The 18,941-nt window shown below is 37.0% G+C and overlaps 1 protein-coding gene across 2 annotated transcripts in view; it reads left to right on the top strand.

The window, feature by feature from the left end:
* The window catches only part of l3mbtl3 (L3MBTL histone methyl-lysine binding protein 3), a 174,807-nt gene that overhangs the window by 150,057 nt on the left and 5,809 nt on the right, over positions 1-18,941 (top strand). For both annotated transcript variants that reach the window (XM_039747467.1, XM_039747468.1), the window contains exons 19-21: positions 3,131-3,225; positions 4,660-4,823; positions 14,072-14,134. In XM_039747467.1, the coding sequence (XP_039603401.1) occupies positions 3,131-3,225; positions 4,660-4,823; positions 14,072-14,134 (322 nt within the window). The remainder of the gene's footprint in view (positions 1-3,130; positions 3,226-4,659; positions 4,824-14,071; positions 14,135-18,941) is intronic.

Here is an 18,941-nt window from a genome sequence, read left to right as displayed (position 1 = left end):
ACTACGTGCTAGCCTCTTGGTGGTTCTGCCAATCACATATGGGGAAGCGGATGTACAATTTAAACAAATGGTTATTTTCATGGGAATTGTTGCATATGCTTAATAGAACTATTTTACATTACATCGAGTAATTAACAATTTTAAAAATAGTAACACGTAATAATTTGAAAGTAAATTATGTTTCATGTTGCGTTAGAGTTATTCGTTGCGTAATATAATTTCGTGCTGTTTGGCTTTGAAATTAAAACGCAGAGGGAGTAAAGGAGAGGGCTCAGTACACAGCCCAGCAGTAGCCCTGTGTTCAGTGATACTGATGAAGAGAAGTGCTTACTCATGCGCACAATTTGTGGTCTGTTAGTGAGAAAATCTAAAATCCAGTTACCCATGTTGTTTAGTTTGTTAGCCAGTTTGTTGTGGGGCCTAGTTGGTGTTGAAGTCAGAGCTGTAGTCGATGAACAGCATCCATCCATACATAGCTGTCCCTCTCCTCTAGTTGTAATATGGCATTGTGAAGGACAAGTAAGACAGCATCCTCATTTGACCTGTTTGCCCTGTAAGTGAACTGGTATTGGATGTTGTTCTAAATGTGTCTGAGAACAAGGCATTTAAGGCACTTCATGAATATATGGGTCAGGACCACCTCTCCAATGCCTATTTTGGAATAGGGACAATTGTAGCGGACTTGAGGCAAGTGGGGACAGTGGCTTGTTCTGAAGAGAGGCTGGTAAACTCTACAGTCAGCTGTTCTGCACAATGCTTCAGGACACATCCAGGAACCCCATCAGGGCCAGTTGCCTTATTAGGATTAATGTGGCTTTCAACGCCAGAGTACATAATAGGGCCTCTTTCTTGGTTAATTTGGTGATAGGTTGTTTGCTGACCTTGTCAAACTATGTGAAGAAGTGATTAAGGTCATCAGGATGAAATGATTTACCAATGTTGGCTGAGCAGTTAGTCTGTGATGGACCTAATGCCCAGCCACATGCGTCAGAAGTCAGAGCTATTAAAATGCTCCTCTGTTTTTGCTTTGTAGGAGCATCTTCCCATCTTAATTCCTTTCCTCAGATTTGACCTAAGTGTTTTGTAGTCATCTGGGTCTCCCATACGGAAAGCAATATCACGTGCCTTGAGTAGGTATGTTCATTCAGGGTTTCCTATTAGGGCAAGTACGGATGCTCTTAGTTATTCCAACATTGTCTATACAGAAATTAATGTAGGATAAGAGAGAGGAGGCATAAGTATTTAAGTATATGTGATTGTCCTTTGCAGCTGCCTGTTTGAGCAGTTCCCAATTGGTATCATCAAAGCAGTCCAGTAATTCACTTATGGCTCCTTTAGGCCAGACTCTGACTGTTTGCACAATAAGCTTTGTCCTGGTGATAATGATTTTATATGCAGGAGTCAAGAACAAAGAATTGTGATCAGATCAGCCTTAACGCTGTATGAGCATTCACTGTATTACAGTATTTGTGATCCAGTGTATTATTCCCTCTTGTTGGAAAATCAACAAATTGATAAACTTGGGGAACACAGTGTTAAGGTTGGCATGATTAAAATCACCTGTTAAGATAAGTCCAGAGAGCAGTATTGTTCAGCAATGACTGTGGAGGTGCACCAAGCATTATTTACATATATGCACACCCCGCCGCTTTTGTCTTTAAAAGATTTATTGGTCTGATCTGAGTGGTAAACAGTTCGGTCTGCAAGCTCAATAGCAGCTTTGGGGATATTAGCGTTTAACCACAGTCTCAGCTCATCTATCTTGTTGACTGTAGACTGGGTTTTGCAACAAATAGGCTGGATAGAACTGGCTTGTTCAAGGAGTTCTTTAGTCTAGCATGGCTCTCTTACCCTGCTTCTGCTTCCTCTCCCTTGTCCACATGCACCACCTGTCACTGGTCATCCAGGTGGGCACCAATGTGCTTAAGAAGCTCACCCAGGATATTGGGAGGTGGTGGTGGAATAGAGACCTTCATTCCAATATCAAGTATTTCTTGTAAGCTGTAAGTTATGTGAACTGTAGTAGACTGAGTACAGTTGCTCACCTCGGTTAAAATACAATAAAATAAAGAAAAAAGGAACATCTCAGGGCGGCATGGTGGCGCAGTGGTAGCGCTGCTGCCTCGCAGTTAGGAGACCTGGGTTCGCTTCCCGAATCCTCCCTGCGTGGAGTTTGCATGTTCTCCCCGTGTCTGCGTGGGTTTCCTCCGGGCACTCCGGTTTCTGTCCACAATCCAAAGACATGCAGGTTAGGTGGATTGGCGATTCTGAATTGGCCCTAGTGTGTGCTTGGTGTTTGTGTGTGTCCTGCGGTGGGTTGGCACCCTGCCCAGGATTGGTTCCTGCCTTGTGCCCTGTGTTGGCTGGGATTGGCCCCGTGACCCTGTGTTTGGATTCAGCGGGTTAGAAGATGGATGGATGGAACATCTCAACAGAGAGATCTGGGCCGTTGCATCCATGCACACCACCATTCTTTGTGAAATAGAAAAAGACTATTCCCGTAGTACTGTGCACAGACAACGCTTATGACTTACTGGTAGATCTACTGTACAATTACCATTGTGACCTATGATCAAAAGGTCTTTGTAGCAACCAAAAGAATGAGACTGCAAATAATAGCATCTGAAATGAGGTCCTTTTGTAGAGCCACTGGGGTAGCTTTCATGATGGGATGAAGAGCTGAATAATTCTAAAGAACTTCCAAGGAGATCTTCTGTTTATGATTTTAGAGTCCGTTAAATTGGTTTTGAAAATCATGGGAAATCTCCACTGATGTCAAGGAAGTCATTACTGTTTGAATTAGATTTTGATTTACAGAACTGAAAGTGCTTGGTCTAATAGTGTTAAAGACACAAATAAGATTAATAGGATAAAGTTCATAGAAGGTCTCTTTAGAATTATTATATAATTACCACTGTACAGTCTTGTCATCTGGTCTCCTTCTTTTATTGCAATCTGTTGGTTTTGTATGTCTGCCACTTTTTCCAAATATACAGAATATAGTCTATATGGAAATTTGATTTTAGTAAAAATAGCAAAATATTCCTTTATTCTGATTAATTTTTAATGGATTGGTCAGTAACAATATTAACAACGCAGTTCTAAGCTATCAGCTCTTATTTTGTTCCAGAGTGGGACGTCCATGTAAGAAACAAAAAGTTCATGGAGCAGTGGACGAAGAAGAAACAGTTGAAAGTGAGGTGTCCTCAGTAAATGAAACCAAAGGTTGGTAGTGAAGTTCAAACCTTCGGCAGAAATGCTAACTTTGGTTTTATGAAAAGTTAGGGACTTTGTGGTTATTTTTTTAATTCAAAAACTGATAATATCTTCTTAGGCCATCTTGTAATAACCATTTTGATTTAGACAAACACACATAACCGGAAAATCACTGTACTTCCTTTTTAAGTATCTGTTTGTATATTTATGGATTTGTGATGAAATAACAATAATATATTTAAACTAACCCAGATGTGAAGAATAACTCCTTTCTACAGTTTAACTTGTGTGAAACTGACAAATGAAAAGTGATAACCTTAGAACTTGCCCTGGCAGATGTTGGCCAATTGGCTGCTTCCAATGCTTCTGGTCTTAATGTTTTGACAAGAAGAGTTCCCTGTCCCTGGGAGACAGAAATGAGAAAAGTGTATGTTGTGTCAGCGAGAACTACATGCAGAGATGGCCAGTTCCAAACCCAGAGATGGAATGCAGAGCCCTTTAGTAGATACAGTATTTATTATTGAGATTATCATAGAATAACATTATCTGACCCCCTTAATCTTTTTTAGGTTTATACGGAAACTGTAACCCATTTCCAGTAGCATCTGGTGCAAGGCAGAATCCAGCCATGTCAGTGTATTACATAGACTGGTCATACACACCCGCACAGGGTCTTTCCCAGAAGAAGCTCAATACTCCATACATACATGCAGCATCCAGGCACAGAATTAGAACAAAGGATACTTGAGCCAGGATTGCTGACCACTGTGTTGTTTTAATTAAAGAATGCACCTCACAAAAATGAATGCCATCGGAACTGTGCTAACGGTATGCACATTGGCTGATGATATGCAACATCTTTCTTGTTTTGTGGCTGAAGTAACAGCACATAACAGCAATCCATCTCTTCCTCATCTTTGTACTCTGAAAAATATCTACAAAGTACACTTCATTCACAAGAATTTATTATAAATAAATTGCAAAGATCAATTTGAAATGTATTTTGTATTTTAGTAAAATTTACTGCAGTTTCTTCAAATCTCCAGCAGATGGTAGCCCTGAACTTGTAGATGAAAAATATCTGGTACCAAATATAAACTGAAGTATTTGCATTATCATGATATTGTATATTTACAATATTCTTAATTTGATATTATTATACATATATAATAAAAGTGGTATAAATGGAGCAATTGGTGAAATTAGGAGTTGAAAGTAATAACGAAGCATGGCAAAAAGTTAATTCCTGTTTTTATTTAGGTAAAAATACATGTTTCAAATAGTAAGTTCAAATTGACAACATTGTAACAAATTTTCTATATATATAGTTACATATATTTGTGTAAAAATTATGTTTACATTTGGAAACTGAGGAATGTTGAAATTATGTTGTATGTGTTTGAATTTTTTACCCCTTTGTTTTAATGTCCCTCCCCTTTGCAGAAACAGAAGAATTAACTTTACAACAAGCTCTTCATCAGTCTGTCTTTATGCCTTCTACATCTCCCTTACCCAGTTCACCCTTGTGTTGGGAACAGCATAGCAAACTCCTTCCCAGTGTTGCTGGAATAACTGCAAGTAAAGTGACACAGTGGACAGTGGAAGAGGTAGGTCCCTACTTCTTTTCATTACATCTTTTACATTTTGTCTAAGGCACCCCATTTAATGGGTTTTCATTTAACAAAACCAAAACATCTGACCCAGCAGTGCCATGCTAACAACCTCTCTGTTAATATTAGCAATTGCAAAACCAGATAGCTGGTCTTGGACTGTAGGAAACAGGAGGCAGACCACACTACTGACTGTGTTAGTAGAAATGTTGTACAGTGCAGCCTTAATTGGAAAATAACCTAAACTGGGCAAAGTACATTTCAGCTGTTACTATGAAGGCTCACCACGGCCTTTTACTTCCTTAGACATCTCATAAAAGCAATAATATCTCTATCTGTGTTCACCATCTTCTATAGAAGCACAGCAGAATCCATCTTTACTTCATAGCATCCTGGTATAGCACATGGTCAGCTCAAGACTAGACAGCACTACAGAGGCTTGTGAAAGTGTCACAGACCTTTACCAGACCACAGCTCCCTTATATCCAGGACATACAGCATATACTATAACATGCTGCCATACAAAGGCAAACATTATTACTGAAGACCTCAGCCATCCTGCACATTTAGTTTTCTACCACCTCCATTATATCAAATGGTACCAGACCATTAGCACATTCAACTAGATTCAGGGATGGTTTTCATCCTCTAATCGCAAGGCTGTTCAACAGTTGTTTGTACCAATGAATTACATGATGTGTATTTCTTCATCTTTGTTGTATTAAATGAACAGTGTTGCATTCTTTGTGTTATATCATTATCATTGGGTAACCTGCAAGCACACATGACAGTAAATAACGTAGAACTTGAAGTTGAACATATTGCTTTTAAGTAAATGAAAACAAAAGCTAATGTACATCAAATGAAGTAATATTTTGTAGTGTTGTCTTAGTCTATAAAAAGACACTGCACAGCATAAGTAAAGGTCTATTTATTAGATTAGCCTAGGGCAAGGGTCTCATATTTCTGTATAGCCACAGTACCTGCAGCATTTCATTAGGAAACAGTTCTTGTTATTGATAGAACTTTCTACTTAATTGCATGGCTTGCTTCAGGTCTTTGTCTACCTCTTTAGAAATTACAAGTAATGCATTTTAGTTCTGTTTAAAAATTGAATAAACATTCCAACTGCAATATTAGCTTTTTATTAGATATGGGTTTATCCTGCTCTGTATTATTTTTTCATTTTACTTAGATTTTACATAGATTCTGGTTCCTTCCTTGCTTTTTTGTCTTTTTTAACTAATTAATGTTAAGATACCAAAAACTATGTACACAGTACTGACCTTGGTTGAATTTTCATTCTGTGTTTGTTTAACATTAAGTAGTATATGGAATACTCTAATTACACTGAAAGAGAGAGAGAAAAACTTTTAAGGATTTAGTGGTACAAATCTATTCTAGTTTACAAAATACATTATTGATTTTCTCAGGAAGTCAAAATTACGTACAGCTAAATGTCTAAATTAAGCACAAGGTTAGCACAGGGATATCTGGCCTCTTGATCCTGAGAGATTTCAAAACATCATAAGCAGCCTAGCCTTCTTTTTTGTGTTCTTTCTATACACATTTACCATTAAACTACAAACTGTAGCACAGTCATATTTGACAGCTGTGTCCTGTTATATTGGTTGACTTTGTAAAATTACAGTTATACAGTGCATCCGGAAAGTATTCACTTTTTTCACATTTTTTTATGTTACAGCCTTATTCCAAAATGGATTAAATTCATTCTACATACAACACCCCATAATGACACCGTGAAAAAAGTTTACTTGAGAATTTTGCAAATTTATTAAAAATAAAAAAATTGAGAAATCACATGTACATAAGTATTCACAGCCTTTGCTCAATACTTTGTCGATGTACCTTTGGCAGTAATTACAGCCTCAAGTCTTTCTGAATATGATGCCACAAGCTTGGCACACCTATCCTTAGCCAGTTTTGCCCATTCCTCTTTGCAGCACCTCTCAAGCTCCATCAGGTTGGATGGGAAGTGTCGGTGCACAGCCATTTTAAGATCTCTCCAGAGATGTTTAATCGGAATCATTCTGGGCTTTAGCTGGGCCACTCAAGGACATTCACAGAGTTGTCCTGAAGCCACTCCTTTGATATCTTGGCTGTGTGCTTGGGGTCGTTGTCCTGAAGCCACTCCTTTGATATCTTGGCTGTGTCCTTAGGGTCGTTGTCCTGCTGAAAGATGAACCGTCGCCCCAGTCTGGAGGTCAAGAGCGCTCTGGAGCAGGTTTTCATCCAGGATGTCTCTGTACATTGCTGCAGTCATCTTTCCCTTTATCCTGACTAGTCTCCCAGTTCCTGCCGCTGAAAAACATCCCCACAGCATGATGCTGCCACCACCATGCTTCACTGTAGGGATGGTATTGGCCTGGTGATGAGCGGTGCCTGGTTTTCTCCAAACGTGACGGCTGGCATTCACACCATAGAGTTCAGTCTTTGTCTCATCAGACCAAAGAATTTTGTTTCTCATGGTCTGAGAGTCCTTCAGGTGCCTTTTGGCAAACTCCAGGCGGGCTGCCATGTGCCTTTTACTAAGGAGTGTCTTCCATCTGGCCACTCTATCATACAGGCCTGATTGGTGAATTGCTGCGGAGATGGTTGTCCTTCTGGAAGGTTCTCCTCTCTCCACAGAGGACCTCTGGAGCTCTGACAGAGTGACCATCGCGTTCTTGGTCACCTCCCTGACTAAGGCCCTTCTCCCCCGATCGCTCAGTTTAGATGGCCGGCCAGCTCTAGGAAGAGTCCTGGTGGTTTTGAACTTCTTCCACTTATGGATAATGGAGGCACCTGCGCTCATTGGGACCTTCAAAGCAGCAGAAATTTTTCTGTAACCTTCCCCAGATTTGTGCCTCGAGACAATCCTGTCTTGTAGGTCTACAGACAATTCCTTTGACTTCATGCTTGGTTTGTTGTCTGACATGAACTGTCAACTGTGGGACCTTATATAGACAGATGTGTGCCTTTCCAAATCATGTCCAATCAACTGAATTTACCACAGGTGGACTCAAATTAAGCTGCAGAAACATCTCAAGGATGATCAGGGGAAACAGGACGCACCTGAGCTCAATTTTGAGCTTCATGGCAAAGGCTGTGAATACTTATGTACATGTGATTTCTCAGTTTTTTTTATTTTTAATAAATTTGAAAAAACCTCAAGTAAACGTTTTTCACATTGTCATTATGGGGTGTTGTGTGTAGAATTCTGAGGAACAAAATGAATTTAATCCATTTTGGAATAAGGCTGTAACATAACAAAATGTAGAAAAAGTGATGCGCTGTGAATACATTCTGGATGCACTGTATTAACTTATTTGGCCAATGCCTTTATCCAAAATGACTTACAATTGCATACATTTAGTTTCTTTTTCCAATTGAAGCACAGGTGAGTGAAGTGACTTGCTCATGGTCACACAGTGTCTGTGGCAGGATTTGAACCCACAACCTGAGTGTTGGTTTGCCGTCCAAAGCTTTAATGCATCATGTGTGCTTTAGTAAATTAACAACAGAGGAGGATGTACCATTTAATTAATTATGTTTATAATTAATTAAGCCATATAGGAAATCAAACTCAGCATGGTCAAGACTTGTTGAACTTTAAGACAAGTGACAAGGCAGTGCCAGCAATTTTCTTCATTCTAACCACACAATCATTATCGATTTCTTTTTTTTTTTCTTTTTGGATGCACACTAGTTTTCTTCATACAAACAAGAGTTTACCTGCTAAGACTATATGACTTTAAAAAGCATTGATTTTCATTGAATACATCTCATGATGCACCAGCAGTCAGTTTTAACAATATGAAATGAAAGCATTACTCTTTAAAATATTAAGATGTTTTATTTTAATTAAAGCAATTTAAAAGTCCACTCAGAACTAGCCTTTGTTTTAATGTTGAATGCTGTATTATGTGTAAAGTTACTTATAGTTGAAAGGTTATTTCATTGCTGTATTCATACTGCTAAATAAAATATGTTTACAATAGTTTAGAAACAGTTTTTCTTTGTAGTAGTGAGTGACTGTACTTTAATAAAATATTTTAATAAATCCATTCTGCTTAAGTATAAATACTAATAGCAACACTCTAATCATGCAGCAGTTTTCTGTGTTACCAGGGAAATTTTTTTTGTCCCTAAAGTTGAGCATTATTTGAAAAGTGCCTATAATGTCTTTAATAAAAAACGAGCAGAGATTGTTAAAACATGTGATGTTCCTGCATATTGTAATTGAAGGCGCCATTTTGGTGGGGGGTGTACATATCAGTATCAGATTCCCCGAAAACTGTATATTTTAGTTTTTTCAGCTTTAAATAGGTCTTTTTGATCAAAAAAATCAGCTAGAAAACTTTAGTTAAAGAACACTGGTGCAGTTGCTAAGTTGTCTACACTGGTGATTGCAGTAAATTACATATTGTGATTAATTGCCTATCAGACAAAGATTGTGTGGAATATACAATTTTCTATCTGCTCCACAAGGCGTGTTTTTTTATTTTTTTTATTTTATTAATTTTATTGTAATTATTCCATACAAATAGATCAATTTTTACAAAAAAAAAATAGGATGAAAAAAAATTGACCCCCACCCCTAAGAAAGAGAGCATGGGCAATGGAGTAAAGCTTAAAGCTTGTAAACATACCTAAATTGATTAGTTTAAAAGGGCAATAGAGATGAATGGAGAAGAAAAAGAAATGCAGAAAGAATTGCTTCCTCGGTGCTTTAAGAGCTTATTCTAAACTATTATTGATTAGATCCTGCCAGGTTTTGAAAAAAATCTGAACCGATCCTCTAAGTAAGAATTAGATTTTTTCCATATAGTATAAAACATCGGTTTCCCACTGACTTAAAAGAGGAGAATTAGGATTCTTCCATTTTAGCAAAATAAGTTTGCATGCCAAAGTGTAGTGAATGCAATCACAGTTTGTTTGTCCTTCTCCACTTTAGGTCCATCTGGAAGAACACCAAACACAGCTGTTAATGGGTTAGGAGGGTTTGTGACACCAAGGCTGTCTGAGAGGATGATGTTTTTTGATTTCTCCAGTGCCTTCAATACCATCCAGTCATCCCTGTTAAGGGATAAACTCAAAGATATGCAGGTGGATAAGCCTATAGTGTCCTGGATAATGGATTATCTTTCTGGCAGATCACAGTTTATGAGTCTCAGGGTCTGTGCTTCTGATACAGATGTGAGCAACACTGGAACACCACAAGGGACAGTCCTGTCTCCTTTTTCCTTCACTCTGTGCATCTCCAACTACAAATATAACACCAGGTCATGTCATTTGCAGAAATTCTTAGATGATTCTGCATTTATGGGGTGTATTGATAAAGGGGATGAGACAAAATATTTGAATCAGGTGGAGAACTTTGTTTTTTGGGGTAGAAAGAATTGTCAGCAACTTAACATCAGCAAAACCATAGAACTGGTTATTGACTTTCACTGCACCAAAGAGTCTGTATGTCCGGTCACTATTTAGGGAGTGGATGTAGTGGTGATACACTCCTACAAGTATTTGGGGATTCACATCAATTGCAGGTTATTCTGGTCTTGGAACACAGAGGGAGAAATATAAGAAAGGGAAGAGAAGGCTCTTCTTCCTTAGGAGACTGCATTTGTTTAATGTGGGAAATTACATCCTTCACATCCTCTACAACTATGTGATGCTGTCTTCTATGCTGTGGTGCACTGGGCTTGAAACATACCTTCAAGCGATGTCAAACGAATTAACTCTGGACCCCTGGAGGTCATAGCAAAAAAAAAGAATTAAAACAGAACTGAGTGCCATTATGGACAATGCTACACATCCTCTGTCTGATACACTAACACAAAGTACTTTTAGAAAACAACTTTTTCAGCCAAATCCTGTCAAGAAATGCTACTGGGGCTCTGTAATACCTACAGCAATATGCCTGCATAATGCCTTGCTGTGACTGCGATAGCCAAGTCAGAAGTTTTATTTTTCTTTCTTTCTTTCTTTCTTTCTTTCTGTCTTTCTTTCTTTCTTGAAATAGCATCTGTAAAAACCCAAACCTAGGGACAAATAAAGTTATGTCTGATCTGATCTATAATTTTATTGAAAAAAACTCAAAATATGATTTTCTGTTTCACTGTAAACACTGTAAAAGAGTAGACTGACATATAACATTGAAACTTTATTATACCATTAAATTTATTATTTTACTTAGACAGCTTAGTTTTTCAACAAAACACAGGATTTTCAGAGTATGGCTAATTTAGATTTATAAAAATATTATGGGCTGTTACAATATTTTATTAAATGCAATGCAATTATAAGTTGATTAATGTGTACTAATTAATTAAATTGTGCCAATTAACTAAATAAAATAACATTTACTTTCAGCACGCTCATGTAGTCTCTGTGTTATTTAAACTTTCATTCCCTCAGATGGAAAGTTAAATTTCCTTGTTTTATGGCTTGCCTCATACTGTATCTCAGTGTATGCTACCATATCCATCCACACATTAATTTTCTTGATATTTTACATTGTGTAAATGTTTACAGTAGTGCTGCTACTAGATGAAATAGTAGTATTACAACATGTACAAAAGTGGTATTGCATGTCCTAATAATGTGTCTGTCTATATGTGTGCCTTTAGTATAAGTATTCAAGAATAGTATTCAATTTTTGAACTAGAAAGCTGGAAACCAATGTTTTTTATTCATGAGGTAAGCTGAATTGCAACACACCATGCTACATCATATACAGTATATATATATATATATATATATACTGTATATATATATACTGTATATATATATATATATATATATACTGTATATATATATTATACACATATATATATCATACACTTACTGTATTTCAGCATCTCCATTAGCTTTCCCCAAAGGAGTTCAGTTCATCAGTTAAAAGCTTTTTTAAAATCCCTTAACTATCTAAAGGTCAAGGTAAATTTAAAGTTTATTAAACCACAATAGGAAATTCACTGGCCTATGTACATTACAAATACATGACAAGAAAAAATAGAATAAGATGGAAAATGAAAACAATAACCGAAGAAAAACTAAATGCAATATGCATTAGGGCTGTTCGATATAACGATATATATCGGATGACAATATGAAAACGTCTATCGCTGCACATTACGCTATCGTTTGTTTCGTGGTGTCGCAAAATAAACTGTTTACGCCAATATTTTTTTCATTGTTTTGATGGCCACCACGTGGATGCAGACACACTAGCATGGCTGATGAAGACGAGGCAACACCAGGTAGCTCCACACAGAAGGACCTTGTTCCTAAACGAGGGGCTACCTCTGTAGTATGGAGATGGTTTGGATTTGAAGAGTCTGACACGGACCAGAAAACGGTACTGTGCAAATTATGCTGCAAACCGATCGCTACCACAGACTCCAACACGACAAACCTCTTCTACACCTCCGCAAAAGGCATGTGAGCGAGCATACAGAGAGTTTACAACTGAGAGGCAGGCCACGTAGGATATTACAGTTGTAAAGGTACTGTTTAAACGAGCATGTTAAAAGCTTGGAAGATTAATTGCTACCAAAACAATTTGCTTAAGGCATAATTTTCCCTGCAGCGTTTGCTGTCAGCGTTAATCTTGTTAAAATTACGTTTACGCCACAACTGCATTAACATGGCAAATCTCCGTTAACGAGTTACCGCGGATCGCCCCGTGCTTGGGGCTGGACGGCATCAACACGTTAGCGCCATCCAGTCCCACGCACGGGGCAATCAGCTGTAACTCATTAACGGAGATTTGCCACACTACGATGTGCAAATTAACATTTTACTAGAATGTAGCCTAAAAATATTATATTTAATATTATATATTTAATATATTTTTGTCGTAAGCCTTATTGCTGCTACAGTTTGAAGTACAATGTTTACATTTGGTTTTGACAGTTAATGTTAGACTTGTATTTATTTTGTTTAAAGGGTTTATTGGCCTTATATAGTTTAGTTGTTAGTGCTTTGATCCTTTTATGTTTAATATATGTTGTGAGAGTTATTGCTGCTACAGTTCACATTTTGTTTATGTCAGGCATTTTATATAGCAGTATTTTATATTGGGCCTTTAGTAATTTGTTTTTGAAAAGTGTTTTATATTTGATACATTAACATTTTATGTTTACATTCTAAGTCAAACATTTGCTCAAATGTTCTAAATAAAAGAACAGAAATAATTACAAGTTGAGTACTTCTCATTTTTGATTTTTTTAATTTAAATGAAAAAAAAAAAGGAGTGGTGATTATATAAACTATTCACTGAATACAAAGAAAATGTACTATATCGGGATATGAAATGAAATATCGGGATATAAGATTTTGGTCATATCGCACAGCCCTAATATGCATGTAAATTTACTTTTATCTAGTTAGCACTTTTTGATTTTTGTTTTAGCCACTGTATCATTAAATAAATTAACTGCTAAAGATGCAATTTACCTCTTACATTATTGTTTTTACTCGGCAACTTGTAGACTGTTAAAATGAAATTTATAATGCAGAGGATCATTAAGAATTTAATCAAGCTTTGTCAGGAGGCAAGATGCATATAGCTGTTTTAAGGATATTTGATAAATTTCAAGGACTCTGTTCTCAGTTTAAATTATGTGTTGGAAGTTTGTCTTTATCTTAGGTACAGTACATACAGCCTGTCTTAAAAATGGTTTAAAATAAAAAAAAACTCTTGAACTATTTAAAACATACATTGGAAACTAAAAAGGAATTTAACATTGAGTAAATTCAGGTTAGAAAATAAAAAACATTTTTCTGAAACTTTACAGTTTTTTCTTATACTAAATCTTTATTATAGCTTTTGCTTCTCCAGTTCCACACCTTGACCTATTTCCAATTTGCTTTTTACCATTTAAGTAGGTTGTCTTTCTTTCTAACATTGATTTTAATAAACACCAGGAGAATTACTTTCAGTGATGATGAAATTAAACTGAACTTTCTAAATAATGCACCTTTCATTACTGTCCCATTCATTTTTAAACTAAGTTTCATTTTTGACACAGGTTACTCTATTGGACATCCAGTCTGTGTTCTTCCATAGGTTGCCATAACATGAGTGGATTTCTAGATTAAAGATGAAAATTATAAATAAGTCGACAAAAAGCAAAACTTGCAAGTGACTATTGGTGGTTGTAGAAGTTCATATTTAATCACAAGCTATGACAAATAATTATTTGATTAATTAAAATACTGTTTGTTTTTTTTTTCAGGTGACTGAATTTATACAGCATTTACCAGGATGCAGAGAACAAGTCAAAACATTCAGAGAAGAAGTAAGAATTTTTTTTTAATAACTCACAGACAGTACATTTGATTTAATGTTCACTCCATTTTCCTTGCATAGGACTTTTACATTGTCAACTTCATGTTTAAAATAGTGTGGAAGATTTTGCAGTTCTGTGAATCTTGCATTGTGGCAGTTACTCCTCATTTACATTTTTCCCAAAAACATTGCTGGTACAGAATATAAACTGGGATAGGAATTTCACAATGTAGGGGTAACCAAAGGCTTTTTTAAATCTGGAATAAATGCAGTGCATTGTAGCTCACACTCGCTTCACACAGAACTAATTCTGAGTTGCCATCCACACCAAGCATGCAAGTCTTTAGGGTGTGGATGGAATCTGGAGTACCTGGTGAAACCTAAACAGACACAGGGAGAACATGCAAATTCCATGCAGTGAGTGGCTAGGTCAAAATTTTAACCCAAATGCCTGGAGCTAGGAGGCATTAGTGCCAGAATTCTGCTCATATTTTACACATAGTTTACTTATTTCTGTCCAAAATTGGTTGCATCCATGATTATTTTACATATTGTATTGATAAATATGCTGTTTATTTTAAAGACAACCACAACCATAAATAAACATGTCAACATGTTTTACTTTTTATAAGATAAACATAATAACATTTTCAAAATCATAAACCCATACATTATGTAGATGTAAAAATCTAAATTTTGCCTTGCTATTACTACAGACCTTTTAAGGTATTATACAATTTTAGGAGTAGCCTTTGAAACATTCTGTAAAGTTTGAGGTAGTCTGGCTGCCATTGGAACTGGCTCAATTGTCCTAATTGATGATGTAAGTGATGATGGCAGCTATGGAATGAATTCTAAAATATGGAGAAAACCCCATCCTGCTTATGTCTAAAAGAAATTGCCTGATTTACAAGCAATTTGCTTTTCAGTAAAACTGTGACCTGAAAATTGGCTACAAAGTGAACCAAGGAGCTTATCTGAAAAAGTGGAAAATTTGAAATTGTCCAGTTAATTTCACTTGAACATTTCTCTTTAAACTGATATCTGAAAACAACAGTCACATTTGTCCAATAGTGCTTGGTACAGCATTGCAAAGGTAAAGATAGAAGGTGTAATGATGTTAATGGGATGCAAGCTCACACATCTTGATTTGTCCTAGGATTTATGTTTGCTAGTTTTTGATTGTCAAAAACATCTGATTGCTAAACTAGTGGTGGACTACTACACCTTTTTTAGTGTATAAAAAGAAAACAATAGACAGCAGACACTACATTTTTGAACTTGTCAACTCAAAATCCAGAATGAAGATGTAGTTAAAATTAGAAAAAAACTATAGTTTTGCATTCCTTTAGTCCCTTAATTCATTTATCATCTGTACTGCAGTTCAGTGGAGTTTATCCCGGTAGCATCACTTGGCAGGAAACAACACTGGATAGGACACCAGGGGCCTTGTGTATAAATGGTGCACATTTCTTGCTTCATATTTCCTGTCATCCTACATTTATCCAGATGGTTGTAGACATGGAACACACATGAAATGAATGTATTCCAAATAATGATATATTATTTACCCTATACAACTCCAGGTGCCTCACACACAGATAAACAGACTTGAGCTGGGAGAACTTCAGCTGTGTCAGTAGGAGATGGGATAACAGGCTGCTTGTTCTGATTGACACATTTGTAAAACAAAGACACTGATGAAGAGGTGTAAAGGAATTTAAGGTGACCTGGCATTACGACTTTTTTCGTAGGTTTCAGGGATTCTATTGTTAACCCATTGTATGTGTGTGTGGAGTCATAGCTGCACAGCAGCTGATCAGATAGCTCTGCAGCGCGTTGTGTCGAGGACGCAAAGGATTATCAGGATACAACTTTCAGCGCTGGAGGACATGTATAGCACACACTCCCTAAAGAAAGCCACCAGCACCTGCATGGATTCCACAGTCATGCCATGCCACAGTTAATTTGAACTTGACTGTTCTTCGATTGTTCCTGCTTTGCACTTGATGGTTGCTAGGACTGGCACGACCTTGAAGGAACGGAATAATTAAACATGTATAAAGATTTTTTCCAATGTTCCATAAACGTTTTGAAGAATCAGTGTTCTAAACTTACAGCTAGCTTTACATTTATCACAGAGATCATTGCGTGGCGATTGGGTATGCAGAGAAAGAAAACGGAAGGACAGGAATTGAGGCCTGGTATGTTTGACAGAAACAATACTGCTGCATTAAATTATACCATTCAGGGTTGCGCATCTACCAGCAAGCTTCCTCCAGAAGGCAGTAACAATCCCTTGATGGGGGAAGCAAGAACAATCACTGGACGGGGCACCAGCTCATCGCTACCGCTGTGCCACTGGGACCCACATGTTTAATACATACTTTAATGCATTTCATCATGGAAATAATATGAAGTATATATCTTATTGTTTGTTATAATCGGTTTGTTATAATATTAGGTTTAATGTCACTGTCTCTGTGCCCACTGTTATGGATTCATTCATATGGGCAGACCAAGTATGGTACACAGGGGCTAGGCTGCATTTTGAAACCATTAGCCTAGCAGTTTGGAGAATGAGACAAACTGCAGTGTGAGCATTGTGCTATTCTTGTTGGAGGTGGGGTTTGAGTTTTTTACTGTCCTTGTTTGGAGACCAGAGAAGACCAGCACATGGAAAAACCAGTATATAAGGCTTGAACTGCTGCCAAACCCTTTGAAGCTGACGGCCAGATGATGTTGCCTTCATCCGTCCCGAAAATCCTTTCAGTGTAGTGACGAAAAATGGCAGACTGTATACATCAAGATCCGACCTGGTGTTGTCTGCTATAAGCTTCCTTCGTCTGTTATACTGCGAAAAATATCGTCATTAAAGAAAGCTAAGTATAATTCTCTCATGTGATTCTTTGTTAGTACCGCTGTAATCACTATGGGAGGGATATCGCCTTTTAATATCATATCTCTATATTTTCAGTTACTTAAAATGCCGCAATTTAAAATAACTTATTCCAACAAGGGAGCTTTTGCTTCTAAAGGAAACACTGTTCTAAAATGTTCAGAGAGCTGTAATATCATGAATGTAATGTATTCTGTGTGGCGATCAGTGCCTTTACTCTCCTGTCAGCATAACAGAAAGCCTGTTTAAGAAGCATGTGGTGATTAATGACTGGGTTGGGGAACACATGCTACAATTTGCCCTTTTCACCTCGACTTTGACATCTGACCACTTCTTTTTCATTTCGGGCACTGTGCGAATTTCTGAACTTGAACTTTTGAGTGTCTCCGCCACTCTAGATCACTCCATCACTTTCCTTTTGTTGCTTATAACACTGCTTAAGCCAACAAATATTACGTTTTTCCTTGCCACCACTTTGCATACACTGAAGTTTTCACAAAACTCTGAAGGTAACAGGCTTATTAATTAGCATATTCAAAGGGGTGTAATTCTGGGAAGAGTTGGGGTGGGACAGCAGGCCCTTGCACATGTGTTACTTTTCATCCTGACCGGGATTTATGGAGCTGAAGTGTGTGGAAGTTGGCTTACACAAGGTTTTGTGCATCTGAATTTTTCTGTGCATACGCACATTTCCACTTTTGTCCATATGCCATGTTTTAGTGTGAATTCTACACACAACATATACATGAGGCCCCAGCCCACTACAAACCATACTTGAAGACACCTCACACAGATTCATGCCAGGTCACAAAACTTTGGCATGCAAAAGAGGAACAAGATCTAACCAGATTAATGTTTGAATGGCATCTTGGCACAGTGGTTAATACTTCTGCACACAGCACCAGAAGACTTTGCTTCACTTGTCTACTTGGAATGTCTTTTCTGGGTATGTTAGTTTTCTGCCCGTAATATTATTTTTATTATTACAACTATGCTCTATTGACTTAATAAAGTCAAATATGTGGAATTTCATTTGGTAACACTCATCAAACATTGACACAAGCATGTAAATATGAAGGACCACAGTAGTCATCATTTCCAAACTCCCAACAAATTTAGCAAAAACATATTCACATTATTGTAGGTTAGTTTTAAGGTCAAAAGGTTGTGCTTCTCACTGCTTGTGGATAAACACTTTAAGAGCTTGGGCAAAATGTGATGGATTGTAAAAGATATTAATGACTTTATGTTTCGTTCAATAAAAACACTGAATTCCTATTGGAGAGGTGATAAGCAATGATTTTAGGAGCGATGCTCACAACTCTTTCTAGATGCTTTGTGTCCTTGAGAAAGAGATTACTATACTATATTGTGATGGAGAGGGTCAAAACACTTTTACTAATTAATCTGTAAAAAATGGTCATTGCATCCTGGGACACTTGAAACTCTGGGAAGCTTTGTTGACCATAATGGATATGTTCTCCTTCCATGTTAAGAGTGCTAGATATTGTGACATTCTGTATAAACTGGCCATTGATGTATAAAGGTGTGAATGATCTTTTGTCTTACTTAAAGAGTTTGGCTTAAATGTATTCGGTAAATAGGCTAATGAATTTCTTATCTTTCCCTTGCCATTTGGCTCTGAGAATGCAGTATCCTTTTAATTTCAGGTTTTTACCTGATTATCACTGGAGTTTTGTTATGAAATTTCTTTTTTTTGTCAGCCTCTTTTACATAATACTTTTATACCATCTCAGGCACCTGAGTGAAGTATTTCCCAGACATTTGTCAACATTCATGTCACATTTTGTGGACACAAAAAGAATATTATAGTGTATTGTGTAGTGTTTTTTTCTAGTGTTTCCTTGTTTAAAAAAAAAAAAACTTACAGATTTTACTTCAGTTTTCCAAGGTAAAT

Source organism: Polypterus senegalus, chromosome 3 (genome assembly GCF_016835505.1).
Source record: "Polypterus senegalus isolate Bchr_013 chromosome 3, ASM1683550v1, whole genome shotgun sequence".
Classification (NCBI taxonomy): Eukaryota; Metazoa; Chordata; class Cladistia; order Polypteriformes; family Polypteridae; genus Polypterus; species Polypterus senegalus.
This window is presented reverse-complemented; position numbering and strand designations above follow the sequence as displayed.